Raw genomic sequence first — 14600 nt, 5'->3', positions numbered from 1 at the left:
TGTTGTTATGAAATTTTTTTACTGTCCTGGTATCTGGGTCATTAACCATTTCAGTGACTTACTAACATTTGTCATGACAGGCTTGATATCTTGGTACAAATGTTTCATCCTTATAAAAGTGTATTACTGACACATTAATGACTCAGTAACTGTCACACTGACATTTAAGCTTTATGGTAAATCTAAGAGGCCCTGTAATCCTATTCTCACTTTCTGCATGGTGTAATATATGGATTAAGTTGCCTTTCCATAGATAAGCAACCTTATATTTTTATTTGTGATTTATGCCGTCTAACAAACGTTTAAACCATTACTCCTGAGTTCAAAGACTCTATATCTTCGAAGTCTTTTCAATGATTTGTTTTCTGCGCTCACCGCAGGCAAAGCATCAACAAACATGTCTGACTGAAGTGGTGGATTTAGGGTGAGCGTCTGACCCGCATGACATTCCATACATGCCTTCATCATCACCTCCTTCCTGCTGCTGAGAAGGTCAAACACGAGCCTCTCGGAAAACCCAAAGTGATCCCAAAAGAGTGTGACGCTCCGGGATGTTGCTATGAGAGCTGTGTGGAATGAGGAGACTCCACCCATCGCTCCTGTTGCTGTGTTTGAGGAGAGGGGAGAACACAACTGCTGCTCAGATTGATCAAGCGCTTTAGATGCTTTAGTTAGCTCAAAGTTATTTGGGCAACCAGTCCCGGCGAAGGCTGCATCCTGACAGGTGCGCGCAGTGCGCAGACAGGATGGGCAGACGTGAGGCTGACAGTAGAGGCGCAATGAACACCAGCGACCACTCCGAGCTCGGTTGTCTGCAGGACGAGGCATCCAGCGGCCACCATGCCGGCGAGGAGTCCCCGAAACAGGACAGACGCCGTCCCTGCAGCGCGGACAAGCGGCAGAGAAACCCAGGCATGGAGGCGGTGGGCCGTGCACCGACTGCCACAGCGCCGATGGAAGTGAAGAAGCACCAGCACAAACATAACTTGAAACACCGCTATGAGGTGATGGAGACTCTGGGGAAAGGCACCTATGGCAAAGTGAAAAAGGCGGTGGAGAGAGCAAGCCTGAAGACGGTGAGTGTTGGTTAACGCGGTGCGTATTACTTAAAGCTTTCCACAGCTGCGTGCCTGAAGGATGCTTTGTTGTATCATCTTAAAGAATTAACACGTGGAATAAATAAATATAGTTACTGGTGATGGGTAAATGTACATAATGATGCACCTCTTGAACTCCTCTGCTGACCCATAGGCCTACAAAAGCTTTATAGAGATAATGTGATATGCTGCTCATGCTTAGGTCTTCCTGGGAGATATTAAGCAGTCTCCCTTTGGCAGAGTTTGTGTCTTGTTTCTGTAGGAATGCTGCCTATTGGTTATTAAATATTAATTTGTAGGTGGAGTTAATCTCTTGGGGGGTTCTATAATGTGTGTGTGTGTGTGTGTGTGTGTGTGTGTGTATGAGGTTAGGGTAAGTGTTAATGTTAGACATGTAGTTGTGATGGTTAAGATTAGGGTAAGAAACGAGGGAATGCATAATGTCAATGATATGTCCCCACAGGGATAGAGGAACAAACGTGTGTGTGTGTGTGTGTGTGTGTGAGCTCATGGGGTGATGCTGAACTCTGTTCTTGCTTCCTGTGCTGCCAGGCTGAGATGCCTTTGGTCTGACTCACTCAGCACTTGAACAAGGGGATAAAATTACTACAATAGGTCTCTTCCAATAGGAGTCTGACCCCCTTTCTACCAGAACACAATCACTCACACACAAATTCTCTCACACACACACATGAACATACATAGACAGACATAATAATATAATGTGTTTCATTTTAACTTTACATTCTGAATATCCAGGTTAAAAAACAGAATGTGGAGCCAGATTACTTTGAATAATCACGGGTTTATGTCTGCAGTCAGGTTTTAATCCCTCACTCTGCTGTGATCAGAACACAAAGAGACAGATACCCCGTCAGCCTCCAATTCCCCTTCTGTTTTTTTAGTCAACAAACACACTGTTATAGGGATAATCTTTTTTTGCAATCGGATTGTGGAAGTGAGACTGGCATCATTCCTCTGGCTGCTTTCACTGTAACCCTGAGACCTACATCTGTTAGAGAGAAAAGGAAGAGAAGGAGTGAAAGACAGAAGACAGGTAGAAGATTGAAGAGTATACAGAATGAGGGGAGCAGAGAGAAAGAGCTATGCAGTGTGTGTGTGTGTGTGTGTGTGTGTGTGTGTGTATGTTTGTGTGAGTGGGTTTGGTAGAACAAGGGCAGAAATGGGCTGAATTCTTTGAGCTATAGCCAGCACATACCAAGGATTCTTTGAAACAAAACGGACATTATTTTTGGAAAGAAGACCAGGGGGCTGTTGTTTGACTGCGGGAAGTAGGCAGAGGAGGAGACAGTTTTAGAGCAAGAAGGAAGCAGAGGGGGAGGACGAGTGAGACTGTAGCAATAGTTTGAGATTACAGTAAAGAGCTGACTTGTCCCTGTAAAATGTGACCATGACTAACGTACAAGATGAAATGGAAGGAAAGGATGATGAATTCCGGGTCTTGCATATGCGGGGTCACTCATATGGACTGTTAGGTCACTTACATTGGTTAAAGTAACATTAAAATATTTTTATTTGTGCAATGTACAATTCTGATGTTTATAAAACATTACATAACTTCAGCAGAAATGGGAGTGGTACCTTCTCATCTAACTCTGGGCAAAAAAGCAAATTAATTTACCAAAATGTCAAATTACTGCTTTAACAAGGCTTATTGTCTTTAAGAATAGTCATAAAAAAAGACCATTATAGTTTTGATTTTCTATAACACATTCAAATAATTTCTGTTGTGCATATTATATTTGAATGTCAGTACCAAAACAGAATATTGTTTTGCCCTGTTCGTGTAGAATTGTTAAACAAGTAGGTTCCCCAAAGTGAAGAGTACCAGAGGGACATCTTTTTCACACCCCGAATAGCAATCCATGCCGACTGTTTTTGTGACTGTGTTTGTCCAATTCAGGGCACGGTGCTGTAGTGTGTGCATGTGTTAGTAAGGAGTCTACATAATGCTGTTGTTTAATCTTTCACAGATGCAGCTGGAATCTTTCATGATTCTCATGGGACGAAGTGTGTGTGTGTGTGTGTGTGTGTGTGTGTGTGTGTGTGTGTGTGTGTGTGTGTGTGTGTGTGTGTGTGTGCATGAGGTTGTCTGTGACTGTGAGAATAATAGGACAGGGAGTCAGTGAGTTGCCACCCCCAGCCCCCATCATGACTTCATACACACACTAACTATTTAGATGAACAATAGACATTGTTACATAGAAGGATACTTTAGAGGTCATACGTAGACTTGACGCATACGCATGCATAAGGGTGAGATCATGCACACACAAAGCCACACTTCTTTTCCATTATGCACCCCTTTTTAAAATGCTCTTAGTACCCTGAAGGCTGAACACTGCCCAGTGTGTGTCTCTTTTCTCTGTGTTCTGCTGATCTTAATGCCAAGTCCACGGGGTACGTTAGACCTTAGATGGACTGTAAAATGTAAGTTATGTTATCCATTCCTTTCACCTGTCCTGTTAGCTGCTGCCTACATCCTCCCTCCTCATCCCTGCAGCTTATTTCATAGTCCTTCCCTTCCTATATCGCTTTCCCAGCCAGCAGGTAATTGGGTCAGAAAACATTCAAAAGCATGCAAGCGTACACATGTTAATAGTCCCCCCAAGCTTGGACATGTGCCATTCAGCTGACAACCATTGAATATGTGTGGCCTAATCTCTGACACAGTACCTCTGGATGGACTTAGATGCCACATCAGTCTGGCGAGTCTGGTGATGTGAGAAAAATCTTTCAGCTCTTGTTTAAAGAAAAGACACAAAACTCCAAAATAGAAAGATTCTTCTTCGCTTAAATGAAGGTTCACATCAGTTATGGAAGGTCAAGTCAGTCCAGGGAGTTCCCTGGAGTGTGTTCATGTTGTGTTGCATAACCACTGCGGTTGATGGAGCGTGTGAATTATGTCTTTCAGTGTCTCAGTTTTTTCCGGCAGCTGAGAATGTTGGAGTTGTAACCCTGGGGAGAGTCCTGTTCACCCATAGGGATATTATAGGGGTTGACAGAAATGTACAGGGGTATGATCAGTGCTATGTTAGGATGTAAACCTCACAAAGTAGTCCTGTAGCCTCACCACATCGCTCATTCTTTGTTGTCCTGTTTTTAGCTTACAGTATTTCTAAATAAGACATATTTCTGAACAGCATGTCTATTTAGTTGTCTGCTTCTGTATAGTCCTTGCATGGTACCATGTTGGTGACAGATACTCCAAAGAGTTTTAGAGGGCTCATGCAGTGGTGTCTGTTTTTGGTATGTATGTGTCCAGTGGTTGGGGTTAGGGTTGGGGTACAGTAAGCGCCTGGGATTAATGAAGCAGAGTGTGAACAGGGCAGCTGTCAACCTTCTGCCCCATAGCGTGCTCCAGCCCTTGAAACCCACATAATCACCTCTAATACCCAGAGACTATTTGCGTGAGTGTACTTGTATCAACAGTATGTATGCCTTCGTTTCCATGCATGCCTATGTAGGTTATACATGATCTGTCAATTCAATTTATTTTATTTATCTTATTTTATTTATCTGTGCATTTATCAGTGTTTGTTCACTCTTTTAAATAACTGTTTTGAGTTGCTGTGAACGAGGTGAAGGAAAAATTAGTTAACTGGTGGGTTTGAAGAGGAGTTAATTAAAGAGGAATCTGTGTTTGCTGTCACCAGATCTTCTGTGAAAGTGGGCAGCAACAACAACTGTTTTCTTGCTGTAGAAGACAATTTCTAGAATATTATCCTTTTGAAAGTTTTTAACCAGCCACACTTAATCCCCAAGGTTATCAAAATATGTGTTATTCGAACACAAAGGTTCATGTACCATGTACAGACTCAATAATGTGTCTTCCTCCTCAGGTGGCGATCAAGTCGATCCGCAAAGAGCGCATCACTGACGACCTGGACAGAATTCACATTCAGAGAGAGATTGAGATCACCTCCTCGCTCAGGCACCCCAACATCATACGCTTCCACGAGGGTAAGTCTGCAACACATTGCACATGGACCCAAGTGCCAAAAATCATTGAATTAATGTGCAGTCTCAGACAGCTTTTTATACCCTGAATGTTACATGAGACAAAAGTCATGCACATTCATAGTCAGTCACTTACAGTACAGATAAGTGGTGCTGTGAAATCAAAGTGGGTGTCATACACCTTTACCATTAGTCTGATAGTGAAGAGTGTTGTGCAGCAATTCCCACAAAGGATCCATTGATGGACTGTATGAGATACATATGAGTATGTTTCAAATTAATTGAAAGAGTCAACATCAACTTGTAGGTCACATGTACTTCACCTAATTAAGATGTTTCTAATGGTAAACCTTAATCAGGTAAGAATCTTACCGCAGAAGTGTGCACAATTTCTGGTTTGTTCTTGATTTAAATAGTTTCTGGGATAAAGTATGTAGTAATTTGGGGGAAACAAACAGTAAACAACAAGTATTTACTGTACATTGATTGAAAAATAATCGAACTTTCAGCCTCTTAATTATTTGTGTCTCCATTTCTATGTATGCAGTATAATATCTCTTTTTGCTCATGTAAACACATCTACCTAATGCTGAGCTGTAAATGTGTCCTGTGTCCTATGCAGTGTTTGAGAGCCGGGATAAAATTGTGATAGTCATGGAGTATGCCAGCAGGGGAGAGCTGTACGATTACATCCACGAGAGGAGGAGACTGCCAGAAACAGAAGCCAGAGGCCTCTTCAGACAAATCACGTCCGCTGTCCACTACTGCCACAAGGTTTACATAAACACACACACATACTGTATATACACACATACTTTCTGCAAACGCACTACTGGAATTCAGCATAAATTAGGGAACCGCATGTAGACACGTGCTCACTTGCATGCTGCAGTATTCAACTGTGCACAAGCAAATACAGTACCGCTAAATCCACTAAATCCTAATCCTAATTCTGAGGGAAAACTTGACTTGAGTTTTCAGATCTCTCTGGGTTAAGAGCGCATTATCGCATGATTGTTTTTTACAGTCACACACTGACACATTTAACAAACACGTTGTCTAAATGACCTTCCCCACCTCCCTCCACATCAGCTCCTGGTGAACGAACAATTTCTATTTTGTTTCTCAGTTTTTTGTTTAAGTGTACATAAAAACAACAGCTGTGCCAGAAACAGAACAGGAATTATTAAGGAAATACATACATCCTATATACACAGAAGCACTGTAGAAGTGAGGACCTGTGCTGTACAGTCAGCTGAGTTGGATTTGAAGTGTTTTTGTTTTCATATCATTCTTACTTTGGCAGTTTGGCTTCTTCATGAATCCCTCACATTAAACGCAGAGATTATCATTCAGCCTCTGTAGCTTTGTAGTAGGCAGGGAGCTGGAATTTGTGCTCCTCGTGCCCTCAAATGTTGTCCCAAAATAGACACGAATGTTCTGGCATGAATGAATTATTGAATGTGCCTGTGAGGTATGGCACATGGAGGGATTATCGAGACTTCAAGAGAAGAATGAAAATAATTCTGAGTCATTGCCTGCTTTTGTTTTTTTCTTTTTTCCCTCCCAAATCTGTTCATAGTCATTTAAAAATAGCAGGAATAATAATCTGGTTAACCACATAGATTTCTTACTTCTGCTTTTTTTTTTTTCTCCTCGTCTCTGCCTTGCAGACACACACATACACACACACAGGCATGCATACTGTACATATAGTGCACTCAACATTGTGGGCCATTTTCTCCACTTAAGTGCTCTGAAGAGAATGTGATTAACAAAAGAAAGGAGGCTTTTTGGGCTCATTAGCCTGTGGCTTTAAGAGAAACTAACGTTTTCGTTTCTGTGCATCGCACTGCTTCCTGGGTGGCCACAGTTATCTATAGCAGCATTGTCTCTTCTTATGATTTACTACCTATTCAGTGTCAGGGAAACAGACTTTTCCTGCCATCGAACCTGCAGTGTACTCTACTCTCAGTGTTCTTCCGCAACAGGCTCCACAGCTGTCTACACTCTGTGGCCTCTCGTTGGCTCCAGGGTGCTTAATGCCATCAGGGGATCAAATCGCATCTCATCAGATGAATTAACCCAAACAAAGCACTTCCTCATGCCTGGTGACAATTAAACATTCTCGAGGCTCTCCAATATGTCATATAAGTCATAAATGAGAGACAAACGCCTCATGCAGCACAGGCTGGATTCATATTGTGAACTTCACTCCCTTCAGTCTTATTGTATTGCATACAGAGAGAAGACATCTGACTGTAAACAGGAGGGAGGAGCAGCACAGGACCTAATGTGTCTCTGCTTTCTTGCAGAATGGCGTTGTGCATCGAGACCTCAAGCTGGAGAACATCCTTTTGGATCGAGATTTGAATGTAAAGGTAAGATGGGTAAAACAGACTGAGCCTTCATATCGTGTTACAAAAAAGAAGTGTGATCATGCATGTTTAGGAATATAAATGAGATAGATAAATATCTTGTTTTTGGAAGGAAACTAAGTAGATAAGTCCTCTGACAAACGTTTGGCCTTGGGCTTTAAAGACATCATGGGTTTTTAAAATACATCATCTGAAACCCCTGAGTGCACTTTTATTTTTGGACATAAAAGCATACATTATTATGACACACTACCTGCCACATTTCAGGAAGCCATCTTTTTCCACTGCAGCTGTATTTAGCATGCTGGAATGAAGCGTCATGTAGCATAGCTGGTAATGGATTATTTTGCCAGCTCCAAAATAAAATACAGAGTGCACATTCAGAACCCACACTGGAGCACGCTCTGCCCACAGTCATTTTGATGTGTTGTTAAGCCATGCACACTGAACCAGCACAAACATACTGCCAGGTCTTATAAAAGAACCCGGGGGTCATTTTTTTGCCTTATTTGGGCATTCCTCCCCTTATTTGGGAGCAGTGCACAGCCAAAGGGGAATGCTGGGAATCCAGTGGCAATCGCGCCAATGGGAGGGTTTTAATATAAATATGCTCTGTCTGTCCGTCAAAAGAAAGCACCATGTGCAGACCACTCATCAGCTCTTCATTCATTGAAAACCTCAGGATCACCATGTCGGCCTCTGTGAAAGGCATGTGCGTGTTATGGCTACACAATTGCTGCTTAATGGCAGGCAAAGCCAGACATGTTAGGTAAAATGTTTTGGTCATGGTCAAGTCTGAAGCCGGAGATTGTAATTTAACAATATACTAATATTAAATTCTCTACTAATGGTTGGCTTTGACTGTTTTCAAGTTTCAAGTCTGCTTAGTGGGCAACTTGTTTTGAAGGTGTTCATGAACTATGTCAAACTGCTTACAGACACTAACACCTCACGTTAGTACAACCAGATAAACTCTTTATAGCTTATGTGATTAGAAAGGTCACAACATACTCGGCAAAGTAAACAAACAAACAGCAGAGCAGAGATGAGTAAGCACTTAAATCATCCATGAAGAACATGAAAACATTGTGTTCTAAAAACTGCATAGTATGCAGCTATAAAGAAATTTGTCTTTTTTTTTTGAAGTTCTTATTTATTTTATGCCTTTATTACATAGCGCCAGTAGAGAGAAAAAACAAGGGGGAGAGACATGCAACACGTTTTCCAGTAAGACTTGAAGCAGGGATTTTGTGGTTTATGGTTCATGTCTTAGCCCCCTTAACCACAGGGACATTTTTCTCCCTTGCTTTATCTTTAAGCTTAAATCATCGTGCCATTTTAGTGAGCAGACAAATCAGCCAGATCAGCTGATTTATTCACTGGACAAGAGGGAAGTTGAATGTTTACTTTATAAAGCTAAACACAAGCAATACTTAATAGTAGCTCAGACAAACCAGGTCATTTTGGTGGTCCCATCAAATTTATTTACTTCTCAAATCATCTTACTTAAACTGGCTGCCAGCCACTATAGAACATTTACCAGCTGTCTGTCTCAGTCCTGCATGCGTATGAGAGGCAGGCAGCTTCTCACAAGAGTCCATGTAATTCCCAGGCATGTGGACAGGAGCCGTCTGTATGTTTAGAAGAAAGCATGCATCTTATACAAGCCTTCAATAAATGTCTTCGCCAAAGAACTTAAATTAGTACAGATGTATCTCTGGTGGCAACAAAGACAATTTACACTGCTGGATGCACACACACAAACAGAGCTTGTGGAAATCAAAGCTGTATAAACTGCACAACTCACTCAAGTCTACACATTATTATTGCCACTTTACATGGACTGTATGCGCAGTCTCATCTTCGGTCTGTGAGGTCTCTGTTTTCCTGAATGTCTGTTCCATGGAAATAAAGCTGTCATGTTGAATTTTTTTAACACCAGAGAGGCTGATAGTGGGCTGGTGTTCATGTTAATAATCTCTTCAGATAGAGAGAAGCCTCTGTATGTCTGCGTATGGCTCTGGCATGCTCGAGTGAGTGATTGTTCCGTTATGTGAGTGTAAGCAGCCTGATGTTTTTGGGCCTCCTCTTTTTCCCCACTCACACTTACATTGGCAGAAGCTCAGCATACCTATTTTTGGCTCCTTTAAAAGGAATTGCTTTGAGTTGTTACTGTGTTTTCGCCACATGGGTAACTCACTGAAAAAGAATCTGAATTGCGTGAGGATTTGAAGTGACCGAGTGAGTGAAATACATAAAGGGTCCAGTGTTAACAGATTAGTCCATTGTGTTGTAAAGTCAAAGCGTTTCGTGTTGGCAGACAGAGGTCTGGACTGAGATGCAGAGTCAAGTGTGACAGCGGTTAGGTAGTTATGTCATCCATGGCTGAGACTCAGTGTCACATAAACCCTTTTTTTGTTCACTTTTTGCACAAACACAGATGCACATGCTTGACTGTCTTGTCTTTTGTACCCACAGCTGTAAAAACCTTTGAATGCCATATAAAAGATGTATTTGGTTGTTTTTCTTATATTGTTTTTACAATTGTTAATTCTAAGGAATGTCTAGTTTTATATGTATTGCCGGCTTTATTGGTCCCATTTTTAGCATCACTTATGGTCACTTCTTTTCTTAGTTTCCACTCTAATTAGTTAGTTTAATAGTTAATTAAAAGTTGTCTAGTCTTATACCAGCTCAGAAGCAGTGGTACCCATGGACACAACATTATTATAGTGAAATTTAACATTTTATGTTCTCTCTTTCTTTGCCTCTGTAGCTGGCTGACTTTGGCCTTTCCAATCATTTCCAGAGGGGCACTCTGCTGCAGACCTACTGTGGTAGTCCACTCTATGCTGCCCCAGAGATCGTGAAGGGACTGCCCTACCAGGGGCCAGAGGTGGGTCAACACAACGTTGCTCATGAGAAACAGTTTCCAAACATCATGGTGTTCCATTATGTTACGTACACATCATAGTGTGTCATTCATAGTGAATCACTCTTGATTAATTGCATTATGGTGTATTTAGCAGCGCACCAAAACTTTAAAGCTGTGGGTTGTAAATCCAAAACAATGAGCTGAAAGAAGGTAAAGCGCTCTGTAGAGCTGAGGGGAACTTGAGAGTTGGGTTCGCTACTATGAGCGACACGTTTCACATTACACATTCATTTCACTAGTGCAGCTTTAAAGCACTGATTGTGTCCTGCATTTGCTGTAGAAAAAAACACAATCAATGGTAAATTAAATTTTCAGAAGCTCCAATATTAGACTTCATAAAGCTGAATGATATAGAAAATCAGAAAATAGGGCCACATCCTGTACTTTTTGTCATGCTTAAAATGAAATCAAATTATGCACCACCTCACTCTGTTCAATTGTGCTTGTTCTTCGTTATGTGCGTATTTGCATGCTAGGTGGACTGCTGGGCACTGGGGGTGTTGCTGTATGCCCTGGTGTACAGCAGCATGCCATTTGACGGGTCCAGTCATGCCATGCTCACAGAGCAGATCAGCCAAGGTCGCTACCGCAGACCAAACCCCCCCTCAGGTAAACCTTTACAAAGTCCATGTCTCCATCAACATTATATTATTTCTATTCAGTCGGACGTGATTGCTTTGCGTGTTCTTCTTATGAGTATGTTAATAATAACATTGTTTTAGCCACTTTGGCTGCTATAAATAATTGTTGACTCTGTTCCCTCCAGACGCCTGCGCCCTTATCGACTGGCTGTTGACAGTGCGTGTGGACGAGAGGGCTACGATAGAGGACGTGGCCAACCACTGGTGGGTGAACTGGGGTTTTGAAGAGAGTGTGTGTGACTGCCCATTGTCTCCACACCAAGAGTGCCCCTCCCCCCTTCTGGCTCGCTACATCGACTGGCAGAATCGGGTCGCAGCTACCAGCAACATGACTGTTAACCGAGGATGCATATCCTCAGACTCCTCCTGTCCATCTCAGCTCTCTCCCAATGTCTTTTACTTCACCTTACCTCTGAAGAGTGACCGTGGAGGAGGAGGAGGAGGAGGAGGAGGAGTAGGAGGAGGAGGAAGGGTACGCGGAGGAATGTCTAGCCTAAGGAAGTCACGCAAAGAGAATGCAATTCCCCAGAATACACTGGGAGCATGTGGTGTTGTTTGTGCAACAGCTGCCTCCTCTGCTGTGATTTCCTCCACTTCCACTATTGAAAGAAAGAAGCCCAAAGGTATTCTGAAACCCCAGAGAAGTTTTGACTCAGTCTTTCACATCCCTCCTAAAGAAAACTCTCCCTCCCAACCATGTAATGCTGCTTCCCAGCCTTATCGAACACATACACTTGCCCGCACACATGCTGACGTCCTGTCCACCAGTCTGTCTCCTCCCTCTACTTTCAGTCAGCCCTCATCCAAAATGCCCAAGAAAGGGATACTAAAGAACTTGTATGGTGGGGAGTCAGGTTGTGGCTCATCCTCAGAAAAAGGGATCTCTGGAACATTAGTTAGAGAGAGCGATGCAGGTGATCTGTGCTCCCACAAACTGCACTCCTCTCTCCCAGCGGCAGAAGACAGCCCCACCATGCGCACAGAGGCAGTAAGAAGAAGGAAGGGTATTCTGAAACGCAATGGCAAGTTCTCTCGCAGTCTGGATCTTCCTGATGACCACCACTTAACTCCCTCTTCAGCCACCACGATATTCCCTGAGGCTCTGCAGCAGCTCCTCCAGGCCACAGGGGGCGGCGAGGGTCGCCGCAGCCGGCCATCCAGTGTGGTGAGTGAGGATAGCCTCTTCTCTTCCGATTCCTTTGACCTACTAGACCTCAGCACCCAATCACGTCGCAGGATTTTCTCCCGGGGGAGGCAGCACAGCGCCTGCAGCTCTGAAGAGGACCTGGAGCATCTGAGGGTTGAGGCAGACAGGGCCAGTGGAGACGAACAGAAGGAAATGCTAACATAAACCTGATCCTGATGGATCAGTGTGGTGAAAAATTGGGTTGAAGGCCTGTTCTTCACTTTTTTGTGATAATCAGTGCCTGCCATCTTGAAAAGACTTTAATGAACTCTGGAAAGGTTACATCTTCAGTATGTGGACTCTACTGTGTATTGTACTGTCAATGTAAAGCACCATTTCTTGGCATATTTGTTTGCATTGAGTGATCAGTTAAACTGTATTCATTGACATTTAAATTGCATTCTGAATGTGAGGCAGTACAAAGAGTAACTAGACACCAAGTGACACCTAAAGGGTATCCAGGATCTGCACAATTGCAGAGATGGGAACCTCAATCTGGCAGAATGGACAGTCCATTTAATGAACTCACTCTGACCTCACCTGCACAGTAGATCTTTTATTTAAATTTTACTGCAGATTTCTGTTCAGATGAGCCTCAAAAAATTCTGTCTGGATGCTGTAATCTGTTAAAGTTAGCACTAAAGGTTTTTGGAACTGATGAGACATATAGCCGAGTGCTTCTTGGATATGTGATCCATGTGTCGGTATGTCAATAATGACAATAAATCGACACATATTACATATCAAGTGCATTTCCATCCACCTCCTTTCATGACCATTTTGCACATAAATAACCCGAGGGACAGCACCAAACACTTGAAATAGAAGCTCTTAGCTGAGGTTGTATATCGATAAAAGCAAAGGTAAATGAAGCAAATGAGACAAAAATATCAAATCTGCCACATAACATAAATGACACATTTCCATTATTGTTTTCTACATTGTTTTCCACTGTTGGAGGTTTGACTGGCATTTTAATATTCCGGTATGACGGTAGTGGATGGAAATGCACTTCAATTTGCGTTTTCTTTTACCAATTTTCCTGGAAATTTGGTACAGCTCTATTGTAAGGATAAATCCCGCTAAAACTTAACTGTTTTGATACTTAAACACTTTTCTTTACCTTATTTCATAAGCTCTATATAAGCATTTAATAAATTGGTTATAACTCACTAAAATGTAGTCATAAGCAGATATAAGGACATCTTTAATAATTTATTGATGAACAGTATTTGTCAACAATTACAATTTCTACTAAACTAATTGTGTTTTATAAAAATGTCATTCATTATCTGTTTATAAACCAGCCTCTGCTTATGGATGTTAGAGTTGTTGACAAATACCTTAGTAAACACTTCTGCTTTCAAATGCAATAAATGTCTGTTATAAACCATTCAATAAATGATTATATACTGCCTATACATGCCATATAGGGGGAGTTAAAAGTAAAGTGATACATATTTCACCATGTTGTGTTTGTTTTACACAGTAATGTACTGTGCACAATTTGCTCCTTTGCACCAACAGTGTGAATAGCAGATGGATCACCATCACCTTGCTTTTTACCGTGACACCACCAATGCTGCTGTGGACATTTAGTGATACAAGTGATGTATGCAGTAGATGTATGCAATTTTAAATTTGTAACTTTCATACTGTGAGAAAATAAGTTAATTTTGTTCAAGCTTTTCATACTAATTAAATAAATTATGTCAACCTGAATATTTTCCTGTTTATTTATTTCTGGTAAGTGAACAAGAAAAGCAGCAGGAGGCCATACTGCAGATTCAATTCAATTCAGTTTTATTTATATTGCGCCAAAACAACAGTTATCTCAGAGCGCTTTTCCTAAAAGAGCAGGTCTAGACCGTATTCTGTGATGTTATTTACAGAAAAACAAAAATTCCCACCAAGAGCAAGCACTAGGCGACAGAGGCAAGAAAAACTTCCTTTTAAGAGGCAGAAACCTTGAGCCATGAGAGAACCATGGCTCAGGGTGGATGGCCATCTGCCTCGACCGGTTGGGGGTGAGAGAGAGAGGGAGGGAGGGAGAGAATGGGGAAGGGCAGATTTAAAAAGAGTAAAATAAATATTATAAAACACAGATGTTCTTCCATGAGAAGGATATTTTAAGACAAATCACCCTTTTGTTCCAAAAATTACTTCTTCTCTATAGTTAAGGCCCCTTTCTCCTTTTGGCCATGAGCACGACACAATACAGAGAATTCAAGGAACGTTGTTTATGAAAGACCCAAAGCTATCCATTTCATTAACTTCCAGAGTCCTGTGTCTTCATAAACACAGAGCTCTATTTACACCTCAGACCGTTTTCATTATATGGTTCATGTACTTAAATAAAAGTGCATTTGAAAGAAGAAAACA

The 14600-nt window shown here is 41.8% G+C and overlaps 1 protein-coding gene across 1 annotated transcript; it reads left to right on the top strand.

The window, feature by feature from the left end:
- The first annotated feature begins 617 nt into the window (after positions 1-617).
- On the top strand, positions 618-13933 carry LOC119906158 (NUAK family SNF1-like kinase 1). The gene is made up of 7 exons (XM_038723703.1): positions 618-1076; positions 4961-5081; positions 5701-5852; positions 7394-7459; positions 10233-10352; positions 10868-11000; positions 11158-13933. Exons 1-7 carry the CDS (start codon positions 747-749, stop codon positions 12381-12383), a joined length of 2148 nt encoding a protein of 715 aa, XP_038579631.1. The 5' UTR covers positions 618-746; the 3' UTR covers positions 12384-13933.
- Positions 13934-14600: the final 667 nt, after the last annotated feature.

Source organism: Micropterus salmoides, unplaced genomic scaffold (genome assembly GCF_014851395.1).
Source record: "Micropterus salmoides isolate LMB-PRFRI ecotype aquatic unplaced genomic scaffold, ASM1485139v1 Ms_hic_scaffold_16, whole genome shotgun sequence".
NCBI classification, from domain to species: Eukaryota; Metazoa; Chordata; class Actinopteri; order Centrarchiformes; family Centrarchidae; genus Micropterus; species Micropterus salmoides.
This window is presented reverse-complemented; position numbering and strand designations above follow the sequence as displayed.

Bases quoted from the DNA above. Each gene is read 5' to 3' on its own strand.
- LOC119906158 (XM_038723703.1), top strand. From the start codon at position 747: ATGGGCAGACGTGAGGCTGACAGTAGAGGCGCAATGAACACCAGCGAC. The intron at 5,853-7,393 runs GTTTACATAAAC...GCTTTCTTGCAG, and splicing joins CTGTCCACTACTGCCACAAG to AATGGCGTTGTGCATCGAGA. The intron at 7,460-10,232 runs GTAAGATGGGTA...TTGCCTCTGTAG, and splicing joins ATCGAGATTTGAATGTAAAG to CTGGCTGACTTTGGCCTTTC.